This window comes from Vulpes vulpes, chromosome 5 (assembly GCF_048418805.1).
Source record: "Vulpes vulpes isolate BD-2025 chromosome 5, VulVul3, whole genome shotgun sequence".
NCBI lineage: Eukaryota > Metazoa > Chordata > Mammalia > Carnivora > Canidae > Vulpes > Vulpes vulpes.
Window position 1 is genome coordinate 16,470,464 of NC_132784.1, and position 22,632 is coordinate 16,493,095.

The 22,632-nt window shown below is 42.3% G+C and overlaps 1 protein-coding gene and 1 non-coding gene across 12 annotated transcripts in view; both read right to left on the reverse strand.

Annotated features, from left to right (window-relative positions):
* NCKAP5 (NCK associated protein 5) overlaps nt 1-22,632 on the reverse strand; it is a 946,904-nt gene that overhangs the window by 783,927 nt on the left and 140,345 nt on the right. For all 11 annotated transcript variants that reach the window (XM_072757601.1, XM_072757595.1, XM_072757603.1 and 8 more), the window contains exon 2: nt 20,443-20,572. In XM_072757601.1, coding sequence (XP_072613702.1) covers nt 20,443-20,511 — 69 coding nt within the window. In that variant the 5' untranslated portion in view covers nt 20,512-20,572. The remainder of the gene's footprint in view (nt 1-20,442; nt 20,573-22,632) is intronic.
* Nucleotides 12,638-12,745, reverse strand: LOC112932624 (U6 spliceosomal RNA). Its single transcript, XR_003237511.1, has one exon. It is a non-coding gene; the product is annotated as a U6 spliceosomal RNA (small nuclear RNA).

Below are 22,632 nucleotides of genomic sequence, written 5' to 3' on the forward strand. Positions count from 1 at the left end.
TTTCCTTATAATTTACAACTCAAGCATGCTTATTGGATTGGAGACACTGCTCCATTGACAGTGGAGTGACAAGCCTTTCTGCAGCAGAATCTTGGAAGGCAAAAGAGCGCTGAGGTACAACTTGAGTGGGAGCTCTGCAAACCAGACACAGCAATAATTTACCTCAAATATCAAAATGTTAAATGGAATGGCCACCCCTGAATGAGACAATAATGTCCTTGGCAAAACAGAATCCTTAAACTGATTTAAGACTGACAGGGTGTCCAACGATAGATCAATGGACAAAGAACATTTGGTATAAATATACAATTGCATATCACTCAGCCATAAAAAAATCTTGCCATTTGCAACAACATGGATGGACTTAGGAGGTATCCTGTTAGGGAAATAAGTCAGACAAAGACAAATACCATATGATTGCACCTGTACGTGGTATCTAAAAAAGAATACACAAAAAGCAGAAAAGGATCCATAAATACAGAGAACTAACTGATGGTGGCCAGAGGGAATGGAAGTAAGGAGATGGGCAAATGGTTGAAGGGGAATGAGAGGTATAAGCTTCCAGTCATGAAATGAATAAGTCATGGGGATGAAAGGTACAGCATAAGGAATGTAGTCAATGGTTTGTAATCATGCTGTATGGTGACAGATGGTAGCTACACTTGTGGAGAGTGTAGTGTAACAGATAGACTTGTCAAATCACTATGTTGTTTGCCTGAAACTAATGTAACATTGTGTGTCAACTATACTCAAATTAGAAAAAAAATTAGAAAAAGAAAAGCTGACAGGGTGGCTTTGAGCAAAGTGGGAAGACCAAACATTAAAGTAGGACTATACACTGACTTATAAAAGGTCTGTCTTGAAATATTTGAAAGGAATTTAAGTAAGTAACTCATTCATAGATCATATAAATTGTCCAATATTAAATTTCCCTCAGAATTGAATCTTTACAAGTAGGCTTCATATGATAGTGACATATTTGTGACATAAATTTCTTTCCCTATAAGATCTCTTTCTTCCCTGCTCACTGATGCCTACAATTTCATCATTAGAAATTTCCATCTTTATCACTTATTTAAATGAAACAGAGAGGAGAGACCAGTTATGCTTGCTCGGGCACTAAGACCCATCTTTTGCTAGGAACAGATTGATAGCTAGAATTTTCTTTTTCCTTTCCTTGGTATGTCCCACCCTGCACTAGACACTTGATACCATAGAGTCATGGAGCTCTAAGGAACTTGACAGGTCAGTGGAGCCCCAACCTGTGATCACAAAGACAAATAGGTGAAGCTGAAGCTCAGAAGAGGAAAGGAGAATTGTCCAAAGTGTCTCTGCCAGTTAGGGACAAAGCTGGGACCAGAGTGTGAAGCCCACAGCCACTCGGCAATTCACTTCCCAGGCATTCACTGAGTGTGGAACATTGCACTATATGCTGGGAACATCCAATGAGGACTACAAATATCTTTTCCTAACAGAACCTTGAGATCAAAATGAGTTGGCCAGACTCAAAAACCAATACATGAATCTACCTACCTAAGTAATTATGGAAGGCAGTCCTTCATTAACTCATGTTGATTCAATCTAAGAAACTTAGTGACTAAGATATAAAAATTATTTACTTAGAAACTTTTACCTAAAAAAAAAGAAAAGTTTTCACCTGAAAAAGAAGTACTAGAAGTTAGATTCCACAGACAGGTTTTTACCTGAGATTCCAGCAAATATAATTTAACTTTACTAATGAATTGTTTTTCATTTAGAGAACATGAATAGAGAGCTCAAGCATTTTAGTTACATACTCAGAATTAAGGTTGTGTTTATTCATTTATTTAGTCTGTTTATTGGGTGTGTATACAAAGAATATGAACACAGAAATACTGATTTGATTACTCCTGATATTCAGATCTAACTAGTCACTATCAACAACACCTAAGTTATTAACTTTTCTAATGGATCAATTTGTACATTGTCATGGATGATGGTGACTCTTATTCAAGTGTGAAACCTTAGTCCATTCAATTTTCCATAAATTCTCTCAGATGATTAGTTTCAAGAAATATCACCATGTTACACCTTATAATTTTCCAGGCTCCCTGGGAGTATCTGAACCATGTGACAAGAACACAAACCACAAAATGCAGTAAGGAAGTGGCATTAACATTCACTGTTTGACAAGCAGTCTTTGCTTCATGAGAGCATCAGGTCTCCCTCAATTTTTGTTCATCTCGGGTACTTGTCATAATTGAATGGCCACTGCTTTGGTGCCTGGCCTTGGGTTCCCCCCACATCTCACAACTCCATGATGGCTCTATTAGTCCCTTTGCACATAACTTCATCTGTTTCGTGGATAACTTTTCTCAAATGTGCTGGATTGATTCTAGTTTGGAAAATAGCAGAAAATGCAATGCTTAGGTTGTGATCTACCATTTCAGTAGCTTTTGCTAAGCCTCTACCATACAGATATTATTGGCCACTGGCCCATCTCATTCTGGAATATCGCATAAATAAACGCCGGCTACTTTCTGAGGACTGAGAGAACAATGAAGAAATTGGATCCACTTATTGGAAAGGAGCTGTGCTCTGTGTGTGTGTGTGTTGTGTGTTGCTTAATGATTTTTCTAGTCTCTCTTTTTCCTTTGGCCAAAGAGTTCTTGCCTGACTGTAAAGAGTTAGTTACTCCAGTCTCAAATTGACTCGGTTCTCTACCCTCATTCCTCTTTATGTCATATATGGAGGTTATATTCTTGATAGTCATTCAGGGCCAAAGCAGGGAAAGCCTCTGAACCCAGTTCCTCAAGTGTATACTTTAAGCTTCTGTAACTTCCATCTGTGCAGCAACCCACAAGGGTTCTCACCAGCAGAGCTCTGAAGGAAGCATTGCAGAAATTCAGAGAAAAAAAAAAATACTGAGTTTTTAAGACAGCTATATATTTTAAGGATTTTAATAGGAGCACAGTGCCTTGCACATAAGGTGCTCAGTGAAAATTGGATAAGTGGAAAAATGGATGGTGAGCTTCCAGGTGTGTCTGGGAAAGGATGAAGCTCCCTACAGAGATGGGAGGTGGGGCTTTGGACGGCGGAGGGGCCTTTTCCTTGTTTGGCATTGTGGCCAGCTTCGGGAAAGATCTTCCATCACATCCAGATGAGCGAGCCTGCTTCCTGGGCACCTGAGGGCAGACTGAGCACCTCTAGGTCTCAGGGACATGTCATCTTTGGTTATTTAATTGAGAGTGTGTGTGGATTACTCACAGGACTCACCAGGATAAAGCTCTACTTGGTGGCTGAACAAAGCCAGTGCCGCCAGCAATGACACTTTGTTTTCTCTTCAATAGAGTGACCATTATCGTTAGTTTTTTTTTTCTTTCACCCAGTGATTCATGGACCCTCTCTCAATGCTCCTCTCCGCTGCATGCTGGGGTTGGAACTGTGGACAAATCAAACCTCTGCCCCATTTCCTAGTTCTTACTTATCAAATTTCTCCTCGCTGCTGGGGTTTAAGTTTTGACTTTTTCACTTTCTTAAACTTTGTGGTGTTGTTGCTCTTGCGGCACTTGATCCTTTACAAGTGCAGGACATAGAAGTTTAGGATAACGTAAAGGGTTTGAGGAGGGCACAGCACTAGTCAGTGGCAGAGCTGGGTCTTATTTTACGATGCTAAGCGCTGTGTGTCCTTTGTAAAGGAGCCCTGCAGCAACAGGCTTACGACAGGGGCAGTCACCTTGAGCTGGATCCTCTCGGAGCAGAGGACTCTGAAAACCAAATATGTGACTTGAATGGCTGTGCCTTTACTAATAACCACTGTGTTTGCTTTTCCAATTTTCTCCTGCGATCTGGTAACCACACAGGATAAAGGACAAACTCTCTTCCTGCTCCTGTTAAGCTAAGACTCCTCTTAGTTAACTCATTTACAAACAAGGTTTTGTTGCTGTTATTTCCAGACAGTATTCCATTAATCAAGAATTACAGATTTGATCCTTACTCAAGTGTTACAAATAGTACAGAGAATAAAACAACCAAGAAACTGGCCTTTGGTCAGACTTGGTTCTGGTTCAGAAACTTGGTGCCAACTCCTGCTAACTTAGGTGATTTGGGACTAGTTGTTTAGTCTCTGAAGCCTCAGGTTCCACATCTCTAAAATGGGATTTATAGGGGCACCTGGGTGGCTCAGTGGTTGAGCGTCTGCCTTTGGCTCAGGGCGTGATCCTGGGGTCCCGGGACTGAGTCCCTCATCGAGCTCCCCACAGGGAGCCTGCTTCTCCCTCTTTCTGTACCTCTCATGAATAAATAAATAAAATCTTACAACAAAATAAAATGGGACTTAGAATACACATATCACAGGTTGCTGGGAGAATTATTTGAATATTAACTTCATGAGAGAAGAAAGACAGTTGTCTTGTTCGCCACAGAATTCCATGAAGAACCAAGGCAGAATATTTGAATAAAGGAATTCATCCAAATATGTATGATGGATCTGTGCAGTGCTCAGGACATCACCAATGGCCAATACTCTACGCCTAAGTTCATTTGTCCTCTTTCTTCTTTCCCTTTCAACTCTTCAGAAGATTGGGCCCCGTGGTATGCATAAAAGTAAACATTTAGTGGATATAATTTGCAACAAGGGAGGAACTTTTGTAGACTTGCATGCCAGAAGTCTTTCAGAGAAGAGTGGGAGTTGACTGAAGATATCTGAGTCACTCTGGATTAACTACAGGATACTAGCCGTTCTTTATTGTGCAGCAGTGTCCATCATCCCCAACAGAACTGTTAAGAGTTCAGAAGGAAGAAAGACATCACCAGGGAGGAGTCAAAGCCTGGGAGTCCCGGTTGTAACTTTCCTCTTTGTCCCTGGAGTGAAAACTCCCTCCATGCATGATGATAGGCTCTCCAGGCCCTTCGGGGCTCCTGGGGAAAGCACTTCAACCCAAAATATCATCTGTGATCTGTTTTCCATCACAGGGTAAAAAAGGTCTGATGTTGGACATTTAGCTCCATGGGAAACAAGTACCGCAAATTGAATTTTGAAAATTCAATTCAATTTAAAACGCATTACAGTCTATTTAAAAAAAAAAATTCTGGCGAGTCCTTTGTTATATGAGGAATCTCTCTGGAAAGAGGAAAAGCAACCCCTGATGCATCTTTTGTATACATCTGGATTCACATAAATAGAATTTTCTTAAAATGAGTGGTGAGGGCCTCAGGGCCTGCACTTCTTCAAGGTACTTCTTCAGGAAAGCTTTCCTCATTCTTTCACTACTCAGAATCCTGGTAGGACCTCTCAGGCCAGCACAGAGGAAGGTTTCCACACACAAGGAAGGCCAGACAGCTATTTGAGTAAAAAGCTCCAGAGAAGCTACTTTGAGAAGAGCCACTGTAAAAATGGTCACCAGAGCTGTGACACGGACATGGCATCCAGAAAGCAGCCAGTCCCAACAGCACAGGGTCACTGATCTAAGCACAGAGATGCAGGCTCCTCACGACTCTGAAATGTACTCAAGGTGCACAGAGATGGGACAGGTGTCAGCAGTGTGAGCTTTGTGGTAAGACAGACCTTGGTGTTTACTAGTGTTTACTAGTCACCTTGGACAAGTGATCTTGGACAAGCTATTTCATTTCTGAGCCTCAGTTTCTTCATCTGTATAAAGGGATGTAATGGTGTCTCCCTATAGTAGTAGTGAAAATGAAAGGAGCTGATACAAATAAAATATTAAGTCCAGCACCCAGGATATAATAAATATAATGTTAATTGCTATTATTATTAAAGATTTTATTTATCTATTTGAGAGAGAGAGAATGAGCAGAGGAGGGACAGAGGGAGTATCAGACTCCCTGCTGGCTGATCAGGGAACCCAATGTGGGACTTGATCCTGGGACTCTGTGATCATGACCTAAACTGAAAGGCAGATGCTTTAACTGACTGAGCCACCCAGGCACCCCTGTTATTATTATTAATCAATAGCACCAATCCAGATGGGAATGAAAAACTATATGGAATAATTTAAGGTCATCCAGTTGTTAACAAACATCATCATCATTTCCTGGGCCATACATGCAGTGAGGGGAAGGTATACTAGGCCCCTCCTCGTCCCATTCCAGAATTCAGTATCCTGAGCCAATGGCTTGGGTCTTGCTGTCTTTTCCTCCTCAGAACACACTGGTTGTCTGCTTCATTTTCTCAAAGTCTTTTATCAAGCCAATGACAACTAGATAAGCTTTATGTCAGTCCTTTCAAGTGACATAAATACAGCTTACGTTAGCACTTAAAAACTAATTTTAATTCTAGAATTTCAGTACCATTCAGTGCTCACATCTAAGGTACCAACATGCCCGAGCAGAGGATTAGGCCCTAATTAGAAGCAGGCTGTAAATATTATATGAGGACTGTGGTGTTTCTGCTTGGTTTAAGTTACACTGACTTCCAATCATGCATTTTATCTTTTGGCATGCATACATAGGTGCCCAATAAATGTTACCTTTGGTGATAATAAAACAAAAGCCTAACTTTCAAAAGTGAAATAACCAAAAGCCCATTGTCTACATTCTTGGCAGCGGCCAGAGAACCAGTTTTCCCAAGTCAGCAGCCTCTGAGGAGGCTGGCCAGGGGCCAATTCCCAGGGTTGGCGCATTCCTGGGGCCTGGCAAGAGGCCACTGGGACCCTGTTTCCTCTTTCGTTCTCTTTATGTAGTGGAAAATCTTTCCCGCTTCGAACCCTCTGACTCTGTTTTCCCCATCGAAGTAAAGAGAAGAGTGTCACATGGGAAATGATCTCCAGCCCCTTCCCCAAATCGAGTCTCCCACTGCTCCAAGCTGGCACAGCTCAAAGCAATTGAAGGCAGAAGACAAACAAAAGAGGGCTCTGCAGCCCAGTCTCCAGCCTGATTCTATCAGGGGCACAGGGCCTGGGGCCGAGGACCCAGCAGGACCCTGCGCACAGGGAGTCATTGTACACTTGTTTAGAAGACTATGGGCACTCCTGGAAGCCTTTGGAATAAAACTGCCTGTTATAAATAGACATTGGCTGAGCTTCAAGGGTGAGAGGAGTAGGCCAAAAGTTCCAGAAAAATATAACGCTCCATATAAGAAGGTCTGGAGTACAGTTCATTAACAGGGACAACTGAGGCAGTTGGCCTAAGAAGAAAAGAATCCAAGGTTCAGTCAGATACAACCTGTAGTTAACAGCTGGTGAACATTTCTGACTAATACCATGGATATGCCATTCAGTTTTTAAACATCATAGATGAATGTACGCAAACCAAACATTTAGAAAAAATCTTTTCTGAATGTCTCTTTCCATCTGCAGACAAAGAAAGCTGCCATCTGGAGTCGCCACGTCAGCCGGCTCCACATATTTGCAGCGTGGAAGAGGAGGTGGCATGCCAAACACTACGCTGTGTGCTCCGTTAGAATCCCTTCCCTTGATTCTCCTAACAGCCCATGTCCTTTCTACTACATTACATGGTGTCTCTTTCCTCTGCACCCTTTAGAATGAGTGCTCTGGGGGTGCCTGGGTGGCTCAGTTGGTTAAGCATCTGACTCTTGATTTTAGCTCAGGTCATGATCTCTGGGTCATAAGATTGAGCCCTGAATCGGGCCTGGGCCAACATCAGTTGCCTGGATCCCTCCATCTAAGGTGATACTTGCTTCCAAGTGGCTCTCTCCTTCTGGCCACATGGTTGTATATTATCCCCTTGCCCTGTAATCTTGTTGAATTCCCTATATCCTGCCCTGCCTTTGTAAGAGGCCTATTATTAAGTTGTCCTCCATCACCTGGCTTGAGCGTGCCATCTGTTTCCTCCTAGGATCGCAACTGATGCAGTGAATAATGAAATAATATTGTTGATACAGTCTTTGTAGGCAAAACCATGACAAGTTTCTCAGGTCCTCCTAAGAGGATGAGAAATGCTAACCATATTAGACCTGGCTCTCATCTACTTTCACTTCCTCTTTGGTAGACCTCACCAAACAGGAAATAGGTCAGATAATCTGCCTCAGGGACCTAACAGCAGAGTTCCAAACTTGGCCCACGCGATCTGAATAGCTACCTACCACCGTCATCTAGCTAGAACTCCACACAGGGAGGTGGGAATGACAGCACTAGCCACATCCCAGTCATATCTGGGTGGTAACTTCAAAGACTTCACTCTCAGCCTTGTGCCTACTCACACTTGATTACTGGAAGCCCTCACGGCCTAACCATTCCCAGGGATGGCAGGCCTCTGACAATAGCTCCTCCCCCACCCCCCCCCCCGCAAAAGACCAACAGTCCCTGAACCTACTTATCTGCTGGCTCTGACAGATGGACTCCAGAATTTATCAGACCAAATGATTTTATTTCCCTCAACACATCTATGTGCATGAGAGCAGTCAATGAGTTAATTATATTAGGAAACCTACCAAGCTGAAGACAATTGCTTATGAGTGAGGACCAGAAAGGTGCTGAAAGACAGAAGGCAAGCAAACCTCAGAGGCATCTTCGGAAATGGACAATTATGATCCATTAAGCCTAGTTAAGGAAGTGAAATTTATGAGGAGGAAACATCTGGAACTTCTGGAATGTAAAGGAACCGGGAGGAACCGTTGTTTGGGCTTGTAGAGAGCAGCCCAGACAAATAGGATTCCATGTTAGGAGGGAATTGCAAAATTAGTACATGAAAGGGACAGCATTGAGGCAGTGCATCTGGTGTTAAGTGAAGCATTTTAATACAATGGCTTCTGGATTTGCTCTTGAAATATTAATTGAAATGGGGATGAGTATGAGGGCTGTCACACGAGTAGAAAACTGGCAGAAAGATCATAAATACTGCCTAAGCTGAGCCAAGGCGATGGAACATGGCAATGCAACAGCAGTAATGAAAATGCTGCCTAATTCTCAGCCACAAACCCTGTGGAGGCTTCATAAATATTAATTGATAATAATGAACTATATAATACAGGGGGGTAAATTAGTGTGAGACAGGCTGCTGAAATACAGCATACACACACACACACACACACACACACACACACACGGTTAGTATAACATACACTGATAAGTGAGAAGAAAGGAGATCAAGATGATTTAGCTGTGCTATGCATCATGCCCACACCAGCAAGTGTGGGTAAGAAGATGAGGAGGGGTGGCAAGAGGGGACATAAGGGAAGTTAAGAGGATAGTTCAGGATCACAACAGAGCTTTCTTAGAGTCTCAGCAACTCAAGTAGAAGCCAGGCGCCTTGGAGTCATACTCTATTCTCTTAAAACATGAAGGTTTTCTCCATAAATTTCTGCTTCAGGGACCTCAGGGACACCACAGATTAAATCTGGACAAATTTCATTGAGGGAGATATAAAAGCTCTTCCTCTTAGGAAAGCCCTCCCTGATCAATCCAGTCAGAAAAGCAACCTCCTTTCTAAATCCCATCACTCCTATTGTTTGCACCACTGTATACCTCCTGGTATTACTATAATTTTTGTATATGACTAGACTTCATAAAGCTTCATAAAATGGAAATCATGCTTTGCATTTCTGAGCATTCACATAGATCTTCACCCTTAGCACTGTGAAGTGCTTTGAACTTAGTAGGTGCTCAATTCCTGTGCTGGTCAATTAGGAACACTAGAGAGGAATGCAGGCACCTATCACAGAGAACACCCAGCTGCCTCCTGGCTTTGAAGGCCAGCTTCTAAGGAGATCGATGAAAGCTCTATCTCTTGTTATAGACAAAGCACTAGAGAATCTGCCGCAGGAACAATCTTAGGCTGCCAGAGGAGGATACAGAAACCTCGGTTGCCATGGAAACTTGTATGATCTGATGCTTCCCATTGTTGAGAGATGGTGAGACACCAGGAGAATGACAAGCAGATCCCTGAGCCCTAAGAAAACATAGAACATGCCAAGCAAATGTCTCCACTTATTTGTACTTATTTCTTAAGGTGCAGTATCATTTCATCATCTATCAATAACAGCATTTATAAAGGACTTTCAAAATGTTGCCAGTCCCTATTTTAATTAAGTGATTTCTGAGACCCCAAGTATGCACAGAGCTATGTTGGAGACAGGCAGACAGCACTAATTGCAGCAGGTGAGTGCAGATGATGGAGCTCACACCAGGGCTTCTGAGATCCTGCTTTGTGACCTGGGTAAGGTGAGCCATCTGTGTGCAGGGCCTGTGGGCCAGGCTTCCTAGACTAATGGCAGAGGAAGCTACCTAACCATTCTTGGGTCACGGATCCCTTTGAGAATATGATGATAGCTATGGACTCCCACCCCATAAAAAAATGTGCACATATGTGCATACATATAAAATCTAATACAATATACTTTGGAGAATTCAACACCCCTGGGGCCTTCTCATAAATTTACCCTATTGAGCAACCCCAGAACGCAAAAGGGTCCAGGTATCATGTTAAGAATCTCTAATGGAAACAAACTGAGGGTTGCAGGAGGGGATGGTGTGTGGGGGATGGGGTAACTAAGTGATGGGCATTAAGCAGGTCACGTGATGTGATGAGCACGGGGTATTATATGTAACTGATGAATTATTGAACACTACATCTGAAACTAATGACGTGCTATAAGTTGGCCAATTGAATTTAATTTTTTTTATTTTTCATTTTTAAATTTTTTTGGATTTAATTTTTTTAAAAAGAATCTCTGATGTAAAGAAAAGTCTTTATGCATACACTAGAATTATCCTTGGTAAAATTGAAAAGTTTGCCATCCCAAACTTCAGAACCAGTGCTCAATGCCTCCTCCAGGTAGTGCCCCCGTACTCCATACCCAGTATTTCTTGCTAATGTGTACTTAGTTCATGAACAAATGGCTACTCGTTGGTAAGTTCACTTACTCATTCACTCATTGCACTGTTTTCCATGTCAGACTTTAGGGAACCAATTGTGAGTATGACATGGCTCTTGCCCTCTAGGAGTTTACAATTCAGCTCAGTCAGGGCTGATATTGCTTCCCAGAGGATACCATGCAATGTCTGAGGACAGTTTTTATTATCACAGCTGGGTGAGGACGGCTATTAGCATCCAGTAGACAGAAGCCAGGGATGCTGCTGAGCATCCAACAACGTCCAGAACATCCCCACCCCGCGACAAAGAAATACAGCATCCAAAATGTCAGATAGATTGAGAAACCCTGATTTAAGGTGGACAAGCCCTAGACAAAGCATTAAATGTAGTGATGAAGACCAGAGATAAATATTATGGCAGTTCAGGAAAGGACATTTTAATAAGAATTCTAGAGTATATGGTTATGGGGGCAGACTGCCTTAACTTTCAATGATGGACGGAAGAGGAAGGGATGAGGAGTCAATCAGCATAAGCCATCACCATAATGAAGGCAGATGTTCTGTTGTGCAATACCAGAGGAGAGGGCATCAGTTTCAAGTGGTGAGCAATCAAATGGCATGTGGAGGGGAGAACGTTCTCATAGGAAATGATGTTGGCTCTCTACCAACCCCCATCAGTGGGTGGCTCAGGCAAAAGAATGTGAAACCATTAGATAGGCTTATCACTCCAATTATAAATCCTGTTGCATCCTGGGGGACAGCTGGACTTTGGGTGCACCCTATAATTTACCATTCCTCCTACTCTACTCCCGCTCCAGTCAGTATCCCCATCTTGTACACATACACACCACAGCGAGTCCCCATGTGGGTAAAAACACAAAATTATAGATATAGGGTATTATATATATTATGTATTATATAGATGTACTATTATAAACTTTAATCTCAGGGCACCTGAGTGGCTCAGTCACCTAAGCGTCTGCCTTGGCTAAGTCAAGTCCTACATAAGGCTTCCGGCTAAACAAGGAGTCTGCCTCTTTCTCCCTACTGCTCTCCCTACTGCTCATTCTCCTTCCCTCTCCCTCTCCCTCCCTTCCTCCCTCTCTCTCTCTCTCCTGAATGAATGAATGAATGAATGAATGAATGAATGAATAAATAAATAAATAAATAAATAAAATCTTTTAAAAAATAAAAAAGAACTTTTATCTCTGTGGAAGTTGGTTTCAAGACCCGATTAATCAGAAAAAGCACAAGACCAGAAATCAGACCTAGACCAAGTTCCAACACATGTATTCTTTACTCCTCATATCCCTCTCTAGCTCATCCTCCAACACTTCAACAATTATTTTACTGAAATCAGGCCTGGTCTCTGCCATCAGCAGGCACAAAGGGGGCACCTGTACACCTGTGCCACCTGTAACACCTGTACAGGAGTTATACACCCGTAAACCTCTAGCCCTACTGAAGCTGGGGCTGTTTAGTGTTGGAAAGCACCATGCCAGGAGCTCCCAGTCCCCAGAAACAAGGTTCTCTGCTTCTGAGCCACTAACTGTAGAGTGACAGCATGATCTGGAGGCAGCCAGAAGGGGGTTGAAATCTCAGGTCTACCACACACCAGTTCTTTGGCCCTGAGGAAGTTCCTTAATTTGTTAAGCTTCAGATTTTTTTGTTCGTAAAATAGGAATAATTAAAGTTCTTGTCTTAAAAGGTCATCATGAGTATTGAATGTCAATTTCTATCTAAAGGCAACCAGAGTGTCTGGCACGTAGCAAGTCTCAGGAAATTTCAGCTCTCATCACCAAGGGAAGGGAGCCATCCTGATCCACACTCAACGCATGGCTCTGCTCCCTGCACACGCTGAGCTGTCTGCTAAAGTGGCTTACATGTTAGACTTCACCAACATCCTTGTGCAGGCACCATGCTAATCTTCTCTGTATCATTCCAATTTTTAGTGTATGTGCTACTAAAGCAAGCACCAAGATCTTTTTTTTATTATTATTTTTAAGTAATCTCTACCCCCAAAGTGGGGCTCAAACTCACAACCCTGAGAGTCACATGCTCTACTGACTGAGCCAGCCAGGCTCCCTGCTAGACGTTACCAGTCCCCACTGCCGACATAGTCTATGTCTGCTGCTTGGTTATATTCTATTTCTGGTCCCTTGTCCTGCCTTCCATTCAGACCATTTCAGCAGCAGCACTGCTCGTATCTCCAGCCTCCCTTCCTGGCACTGTTCGTGGTGGGTTCTGATCTTTTCCTGCTCATCTGGGGCCCCTTTAAGACCTTTAGCAACCAGGTATTTGGGGCTGTACCTACCTGGCCAAGCCTCCCTGTCTTCTCCCAGCCCATCCATACAAAATCTACTCAGAGCCCCCAGGGGTCTGTGCGGCTGGAGGGAGCTGGGAAGGACATTCCTCCAGTGTGTTCTTGACCTGCTATGATGCGCTCAGCTAGGCTGCTGGGCAGATTCACTGCGTAAATATTCATTTAAGCATCTGACACTTTTCTTGCTCTCCCACCCCTGCTGTCAAGGGGGAGCAGTCAAAGATTTGGCACACTTTGGAAAGGTAGCTAACCCAGGCCAAAGCCAGTCTCCCCCTACCTGTTGCTTTTTCCCAAAAATGGGCTTTAGCTGGATCCTCAAACAGCATCACACCTTCCCACACCTGGTTCCAGTGCATGGTCTCTGTTCTTCTCAGGACACCTGGTAAGGCAGCTGAGATAACAGCCCTATGGGGGCAGGGGATAAAGCAGCTGGGGAATAAAAACCTCCCTCTTCCTCATTGACATTTCTCTACTTGATATTCACTTGAGAAATCTCAAGCAATCTTGATATTGGAGCACAAAGGTCAGGCCTCCTGGTCTGAGGCACTGAGTAAACCATATTTCTTACATCAGAAGAAGGGGTCAAGGGTAGCTGGGATTTAAGTAGCTGGAAACCTCTAGCAATCTAGTGGTTTGTGCTCTGTACGGCATTGCAATGGTGAGAGGCAGCCCAATTATAGCACCAAGAGAGTCAAGAAAGCTACAGGTATGCCTGAAGCACTACAAAAATGCAGATTTTTTGGTTAGTATTCACAATCCACTGGCTGCACTGAGCAACATCAACAATGCCCCTATTTAGCACTTGGAAAAAGTCTCAGTGAGTTTTGAGCTTTCTGAAATGTTTAAAAATGCATTTGGGTGTATACATCTTCGCTTGACATTCTAAACTTGCTCCTTTGCTTGCCTCAGCACATTGCACATCCCAGGAAAAGTTGAACTAGTTCTCCAAGTTTCCCATTTCTCTACCACATGCAGAATCCTTTGGAATCCAGTCTGTTAGGGACACCTGGTTGAATGTCTGCCTTTGGCTCAGGTCATAATCCGGGGTCCTGGGATCGAGTCCCACATCAGACTCCCCACCAAGAGCCTGCTTCACCCTCTGCCTATGTCTCTGCCTCTCTCTCTCTGTCTCTCATGAATAAATAAAATCTTTTTTTTAAAAAAAAGAATCCAGTATGCTGCCTCTGTAAATAAAGTTTTATTGGAACATAAGCCACGCCCATTTATTCATGTATTGTCTGTGGCTGCTTTCCTGTTCCCAAGGCAGAGTTGAGTCATTATGACTGCTCAGCTGGGCTGCGAAGCCTAAAGATTCACTATTTGGCTTTTCATAGAGTTTGATGAACCCTGCCTCTAAAATTCCTCCTGGTCATTAACCAGGGGTGAAATCACTGAAGATAAAGCAGCACAGATCTGTGAATTTGTCAGAGTTCTATCCTTGTGTATATAAATATAAATATAATGTAAATATAAGTATAAATATAGAAATAATTAATATAATGGATGGAATCATGATTATAGAGGCTGAGATGCCCCAAGATAAGCTGTCTGCAAGCTGGTAGCCCAGGAAACCCAGTGATGTAGTTCCAGTCCAAACCTGAAGTCGGGAGAACCAGGGAAGCCAAGAGTGTAACTAAGTCCCAGTCCAAGTCCATAGTGCTGAAAACAAAGAGAGCAGTACTGAGGACAGAAGAAGATGTCTCAGCTCATGCAGAGAGTAGGTTTGCCCTTTATCTCCCTTTTTGTCCTATTCAGGTTTTCAGTCAATCAGATGCCTACCCACAGCAGTGAGGGCAAACTTTTTCAATGGATCTACTGGTGCAAATGCTAATCTCTTCTGGAAACACCCTCACAGACACACCCAAAAGTAATGTTTTGCCAGGTGTCTTGGCACCCTTGAGCCTAGTTAAGTTGACACATAAAATTAACCATCACAATTTGATATATGAAAGAAGTTTCCCTGGAAAAAAATAATTCAGCAATGAAGTGAGTTGTTACCAGAGGATATAGGACTGTATCCTTGGGTTGCCCCTTTCTTCTCCAAGTCCTCCCCATTGCTTCAGCTGTAGTACATGTGCTACTGAAGCAAGCTCTTGAATTGCTTCAGAGCATGTTCTAACCACAGCTTCTCCACAATGCTCCTTAACCCCCCCCCCCCTTGACTTGGTGCCTCACAGTCAATGCCACACCATTTGCCTCCTCTATGTTACATCATTTTTCCTGCTTATTAGGTCAGCTTCCACAAACAAACTATTGTCTTGTATCAGTCAGGGGGCTCTGTGGGAAAATGATGGCACATGCAAATCATCTAAATTGAGAAGATTTTGGTTAAGGAACAATACAAGAAAGTATGGATAGACCTAAAGCAAAGCAACATGAGGTAGGCTGACAACATCCAAGAGTCATTACTACCAAGAAGCCTGAAGGGACATGGAGAAAAGGAAGGTGCCAGAACAGAGAAAACTGTGTTTTGCGAGAAAGGGTTGCCCAACAAAAGATGTCACCTTAGGCAGAGTAGTCTAGTTACTATGATCCAGGGCCAGGCAAGGAGATACCATTGTGGTGAAGACCACAAATGACCATCCCCCAATTTTTTCAGTATCTAGACTATGAGTTTCTTTTTTTCTGTGGTTCCACCAGCCTACAAACTTGAAAGCTGTTGCAAGGGAGCTATAATTCCTACTCCACATTTCATGATTTGATTGTATAAAATAAAAAGTATAACCTTATTCTTGCAGTACATTACCAGGAAAGCAATTACCTTGTCCTCTCCCTCTTCCTGACCTCTGGGTCTCCTGCTAGGTCCCCCCCATTGGCCTAACCCAACTAGATGCTCAAAAGACATAGGATCCTCTTGGCAAGACCTGCGTGGTATGTCCTCCAGGGATCCATAGCCAGGTAGAGAAGGATGGAGTGGATCTGGAGGGAAAAGTGGTGACTATCCAGCGTATCCCACAGCTACTAAAGCATCTTAAATGTAAAGCAGGCTTTCAGTGATGCTTTTTATTTGACTTAATGAATGCCTTTGGGAGGTCTAATTACTCTTGTAGTTTGGATACAACCATCGAGAGGCTGAAGGATGAAGTGAGGGACTTGGTGTGGGGCCTGCTCTCATGAGTTTATCTAAACTGCACTGCTGTCAGAGCTGAGGATCTAGTGTGGCCAAGGTTTTGTCTTCTTTCTGGTAGTGGAAAAAAGGAGCAGGGTACCACGAAAGAACTTGTCGTTCATAAAAGAAACTTACTCCCATCTGTGCCTCAAAGCAAAAAGTAATTTTTCCTCAAATTAAAAAGGGAACTTTTGCTCTTGAAATGTGAACTGGTAAAAAGATAATTCACTCCCCAGCCTTCTCATCAGCTAAATGCTGTCATAGCTACAAGTATCAAATAGCTATACGAGCAGCCTGGGAATGATTCTTGCAAATAAAAAAGCACAGTGTGAAATACTGACTTTTTTCTGATCAAATAGCATCCTGGGGTGGGTGGAACAGCTTTGGGTCAAGAAGAGGCCTCGATTTCTGGGGTGATTTTTATTGTTATCAGAGAGAAGACTGTACTTGCGGCAACGGTGCAGCAACCCGGCACACTCATACTGGTGAAGGCAAACTTGTAGTCACTTGTCTTTCTCTCAGGGTACTTACCCCCTACATCGAAACAGATTTTTCATTTCAGTTTCACTTACCTGTCACTTTCTTCTTTAAAAAGGTGATTTATCAAGTACAAAAATCAACATCAAAGAACACTTCAGCACTACCAGGGAGCAAGTGTGTGTGCGCACGCGCACACACACACACACACACACACACACACACACACTCAAACCCTCCTGCGTCCTATCCTGAAAGCAAAATTGTGACTGAAGACCACAAATGACCATCCCCCAATGGGAAGCTTTTTTCAGTATCTGGACTGTGAGATTCTTTATTCTGTGGATCCGCCAGCCTACAAATTTGAAAGCTGTTGCAAGGGAGCTATAATTTCTACTCAACACTTCATGATTTGATTATGTAAAATAAAAAGTATAATGAAGTTAATAGTACCTTATTCTTGCAGTACATTATGAGGAATTTTTTTCCTGTGCAAAATGTGAAAGTGGAAATTACCTCTGGGCCTTCTAATTCTCAAAAATGTGGGTCATAATGATTCTGTGGTGGAATTTCAAGACTTAAGATTTAGTATATTTCTCTTTCCTCTATTCAGTTTTCCAAAGGGACGTCTTCTCTTACTGGGATTTTATGTAGTAAAATGTAAAGAAGTGAAGTGAGGGGTAGGAGACCTGCACTGTACGCCAGTTGTGGGAACTCGAGAAAAACATTTAACCTCATTGAGTAATAACTTCTTCTGCAAGGTGAAGAGACTGGATAACCCACTCCCAACCTAGCATTCTATGATTTAGAAAAACAACATGAGGTGGAATAAGTGTACATGCCTTGAGAAACAAGTGTGGTATATAATGCCAGGTGTGTCTTTCCCCTTGTATTTTCTAATAACCCTTATCCAGAATCATCACCTTGTACTTCTCCCCTAGTTATTTGTGTGGTTTCAGCAGGGAGCCAATGAGAAGGGCAGTATCATAGGTTCAAGTCCTTTACAGGCCAGTCATCTTTGATCTCATCCCTGTCTACCTCTCTTCCCGATGGTCACAACAGAATTCACTCATGAGACTTTCAGTGGGTCTCACTCTTGAAGAATCTACTCAAAACAAGTACTCTTGCTGTCACTGCCTCGGCATGTCATATGAGGAAAGAACATAACACTAAAACAGAGGGCAAATTTATAGTCACATGGTCTAAACCATATAATGTTGAGTGGCATTTAAGGCCTCCCATATCCCAGGCCACCTACTCATAAGAAAGCACAGTCTTTTAGGATTTTCCCAATTATACACATGCAGACATAACACTTAATCTACCTGGAGAGGAAACAAGGAAGATATTTCACTAACATAAAAACTCTCCTAAGCATCATTTGGGGAGATTTAACAGGATTAAGTTTCTCAGGTGGTGCCAAGCAACGGGTTCTTATTTTCACAGTGTTTTCCAATGCTGTAAGTCAGAAAATAGATCTGCAGGCCCCACAAGACTCAGGGTAGAGCCATGTGCCAATGGGAACTCAAACTTGGTTTTGGGCTTTCAGCTAGCTCTACTACTATGACAGGCTTTGATTTATGCTCACAGTCAAGCCTATCCCTGAGCAAAATTTAAATGTGGACGATGGTTTCATTAAAGCTGTTTCCTCTTTCTCTGACTTTCAGGTATGCAATGTTCTCATAGTAATTCACTGCATCTCCCTCCCCACCCTAAACCTGTCCTGCATCCCAGCACTCCATGCTCTGTATCCTATTGTTTACCAGTGCCCTCAACAAAATTTTGCTCAGCTGCTTGACATTTGGGAAAGCTCCAAGACCTTTAATTAATGAGCACTACTATGAATTATTGAAAGACAATAGCTTAGCATGCTTGCATATATAGCATCTTTGCATATTCTCTGGCACAAAAAGCAGAATTTAGGATGTTAGGGACTAAACAGCAAGGATATTTTTGTGTTGGGAGAATCTTTCTTGTGGGGAACCTGGGTGGCTCAGTCAGTTAGGTGTCTGACTCATGATATCAGTTCTGGTCATGATCTCAAGGTTGTGGGATCAAGCCCCACATTAGCTCTGTGCTCGGCTCAGAGTCTGCTTATCCTTCTCCCTCTGCTTCTCCCACCTGCTTTAGCTTTCTCCCTCACACACAAAATTTTTGAAAAGACTTTTTATTTATTATTCATGAGAGACACAGAGAAAGAGAGAGGCAGAGATGCAGGCAGTGGGAGAAGGCTCCATGCAGGGAGCCCTACATGGGACAGGATCCCAGGTCTCCAGAATCACACCCTGGGCTGAAGGCAGCACCAAACCGCTGAGGCACCCGGGCTGCCCACAATTTTTTTTTTTTAAATGAGAACCTTTCCTGTGCTGTTCATATTATAATGAGCATCTCTGTCAACAGAGGCATCTCTGTCCTCTGTTAGCTATAGGACAGACCCTATTGGTAGGTTAATAGGTAAAAAGTGTTTTCTTTGGCAAAGGAGAGGCTGAGAAATTATCTTTTTATCATATATTTCCCCAGAAACTATCCCCAGGGAATAGACATACACACACACACACACACACACATACACACACACACACACACAATTTGCATCACATTCTACCTGGAGATAGAAAGACCTAAGATAAAAAAAAAAAAAGAAGAAAGAAAAGAAAGACCTAAGAGATAAGAAAAGGGCACATCCACTGGGAGGAGAATCTAAAATGCTATATAAGTTCTTAGCCTCTGAAAGTAGGCTGGTCAGTGCAAAGTCCACACAGACACAGAAACTGAATCTAAGAATAAGAGAGGAACTAAACACAAAAGTTTAACGTAATCCTTTTCTCCATCCCTGGAAACACATCTAGGAACAGTTTTAAGCCTCAGCAATTATGGGGTAACCAGCTAGTCTATACACTGGCAGAGCCAGACCTATAGCAGCAGAGTGGGAAAAGTGCAACTGACAAATCCACTCAACATAAATTTGATTGAAAAAAAAACAAACATAAATTTGATTGGATACCTACTCTGACCCAGACTCCAGGCTAAGTTCTGGAAGCATACAAATGAATAAAGCACATCTCTCCACAACATCTAAAAGAAGAAGCTGGGCTATATCTCTATTTCAGTAGATGAGCAAAAGAGAAAGGAGTGAGTCGCTTAATTTCTTGCTCTGTTCACATGCATTAGGAAATACAAGAGGTAAGTATACACCTGAGCTCAGAGACAGCCAACCTTCCAAAATCAGTGACGTAGTCTCTTTCCTTGAAAGCAAACACAACCAGGTTGTTAAGAATGACGCTCATCAGTATGAGCACCCTTAGAAAGAAAGATATAAACTATTGAACCATGGTACATACCGAAGAAGATCTCAGATACTCTTCACTCTTCAATATTTGAAGCTCTATTAAATTTTTATCCAACCTATCCCCCAAATTAAGATAAATGGGTGCTGGAACAACTATATATAGGCTTGGCATTTGGCATCAGCTTTACAGTAGTGTTTTTATATAGGTTAAAGTCTACTTCGGCTGGAATTAATGTAATTATATATAATGTTGACAGATTATGACATTTGCCTATTAAGACACTATACAAACATTCCAATAATTTGCTGGCTTTTGACTTGGTAAAAAATAAATGAAACCAAGTCCCAGGGGATAGGACTAATGGGGTAACTGGAATAGAAGTTTCAAAAGCACAGGGTTCAGGAAATAACAGTCAAAGAATAATGCATTTTCGGCCAAAACATATAGAGTGGTAAATGAATATTTAGTACTTACCACAAGACTGCTGTCTAGAGACAGCCTTTTTCCAAAGTCTCTTTTCTCAAGCTGTCTCTTTCCCTCCATGGGTGAAGTTATTTATTTTCTTTTGTGATTTATAAGAATTCCCCCTCTGTTTCCAGGATCACTGCAAAAAAGTGAGCACGTGTTTTACCATCCAAGTGAACAGTGTTTAGACCCCTGTTTTTAGCTTTCTAACCAGAAACAAGTGTTGAAGCCAAAATACCCAGACCCAAATCCTAAGTACAGAACTGGGCTCTCTCAACTCAAAAGACCTCTCCGTGTTACAAATGTCAGAGTCATCTTTACGGAGGCCCCTGTGTTTTTATAGGTCTTGCTAATGGAGTTGGGGAATGGGTTTGCAGGTTGAATCAGCAGACTGTGGAAAAAAGCAAACAGTCCGTTTCATGCCACGCTTGTTCCACACTCGTCCTCCCTCTAGCAGCCAGAATCATTCTGTTACTGAGCACATAGATGCTGTCTGCAAGTTCCATGAGATCAAACTGACAAAACCAGGTTCCGTAACCAAGAGTTGCTGAGTCTAAGGCCGGAGGAGAGGAAACTGAAACTTGAACATTACTGCCGATATTTCATCATAAAATATTTAATTTAAACATACTTGGGGAACATTATAAGATACAGTCCCTCTAGGACAGGTGGATTCTGAATGAATGGCAGAGGACTTATATCCACTCACTGCATTTTACCATATCAGATGTAGTTAATCCCTATATTCCACTGTGGTTGCTTGCTCTAGAACAATCAAGGATCCTGGTTAGTAAGAATATTATGTGTTTTAAGCACTGGCTTCCAGTTTTCACCAAGATATAAATGGCCTGAAGTAAGAGAAATAGGCTTTGGTCCAGCTTTCCTACCCATTCCCCAAGTAACCTTAGACAAGCCATTCAGCCTCTCTGAAACGCATCTTTCTAAACTGCGAAAACAGGTAACACTGGTGATCAAATGATAGATGTAAAATGATATAAAGGCAATAAACTACAACTTACATGTAAGTTACAATTATGCACAGATTACATTAAAAACCAGATAAATACTAAAGTTAACATAATTTAATACATCTTTGATGGTTTAGAATGCACTTGGCAATACAGAAATTGCTCATAATCTACATAAAACATAGAGCCATTATCCTGCTATTGTAGAAAAGCTAAACTTAAGTAGGATAATATACCAATCAGCTTTTGATAAAACTGAAAGAAAATATTCTCCATAGCCCTCTCAACTGTTCCAAATCTAATGAGGATATAATAGACCTGGCCTCACAGCTCACAGCATATGGCATCTTGCTCCTTGTTTCCCCCACCAGGAGGAGGGCTGGGACAACTGTGCCCCAGATAGGGTTTGCCCAAAAGATGGTCTGGTAGTAAGAAACTGATGGACTCTCCACCTAGCCATAGGTTCTCTCCTCCATCCACTACCTCTCATTTTTAGGAAGACCAATTTCAATTCATTACTTGTCCACTCAGAAACTGCTAGCAAACTGCTAGGAGTCCATTCTGAATTCAAGATACAAAACCAAAATTTTCAACATAGTGTTCAAGGTCTACTTCCTGCCAATTAGTTTCTTACAGTCCCTGAATATGTGAGGCACATTCCCGAAACCACACTTTAGATCAACCCCCTCACCCCGACTGGGTCTAATTATCCCCTCTCCAGTGCCTGGCACAGGTCCCATCTCCTTCACAGGACCTTCCTGGTCACCCCACTGGGCAAAAATGTCTTTCTCTCCCACATTTCATAGGAATCCATAGGGACTTACTTATTAACCACCACCATCACCTAGCACAGTTTAAATATAGGATTTCTTACTATATGCTGGTTGGTAAAGCATAGTAGTTAAAAAACTTTTGGCAGCATTTTCCAGAACAAAGTTAGTTGTGTGCTATTACTATCGGCAAACCTATTAGTCAAGTGAAATTTATTTTAAGGGCTTACCTTTCCTATTTTCAGCTGTTCCCATCCACTTTGCTGCCCCCTCCTCATCTCAGTATGAGATATATACACTACATGCATACTGTATGCACTCACTGGTAGCTCAGATATTCTCTGTAATGATGGATCCAGCTTGAGAGACTACTCAGGTCCTAAGATTTCTCCTTCTATCAAAAACATACCCCCTAAGTCATTTTCCTGTTGTCATTTTTCATATAGATATAGATATGGATA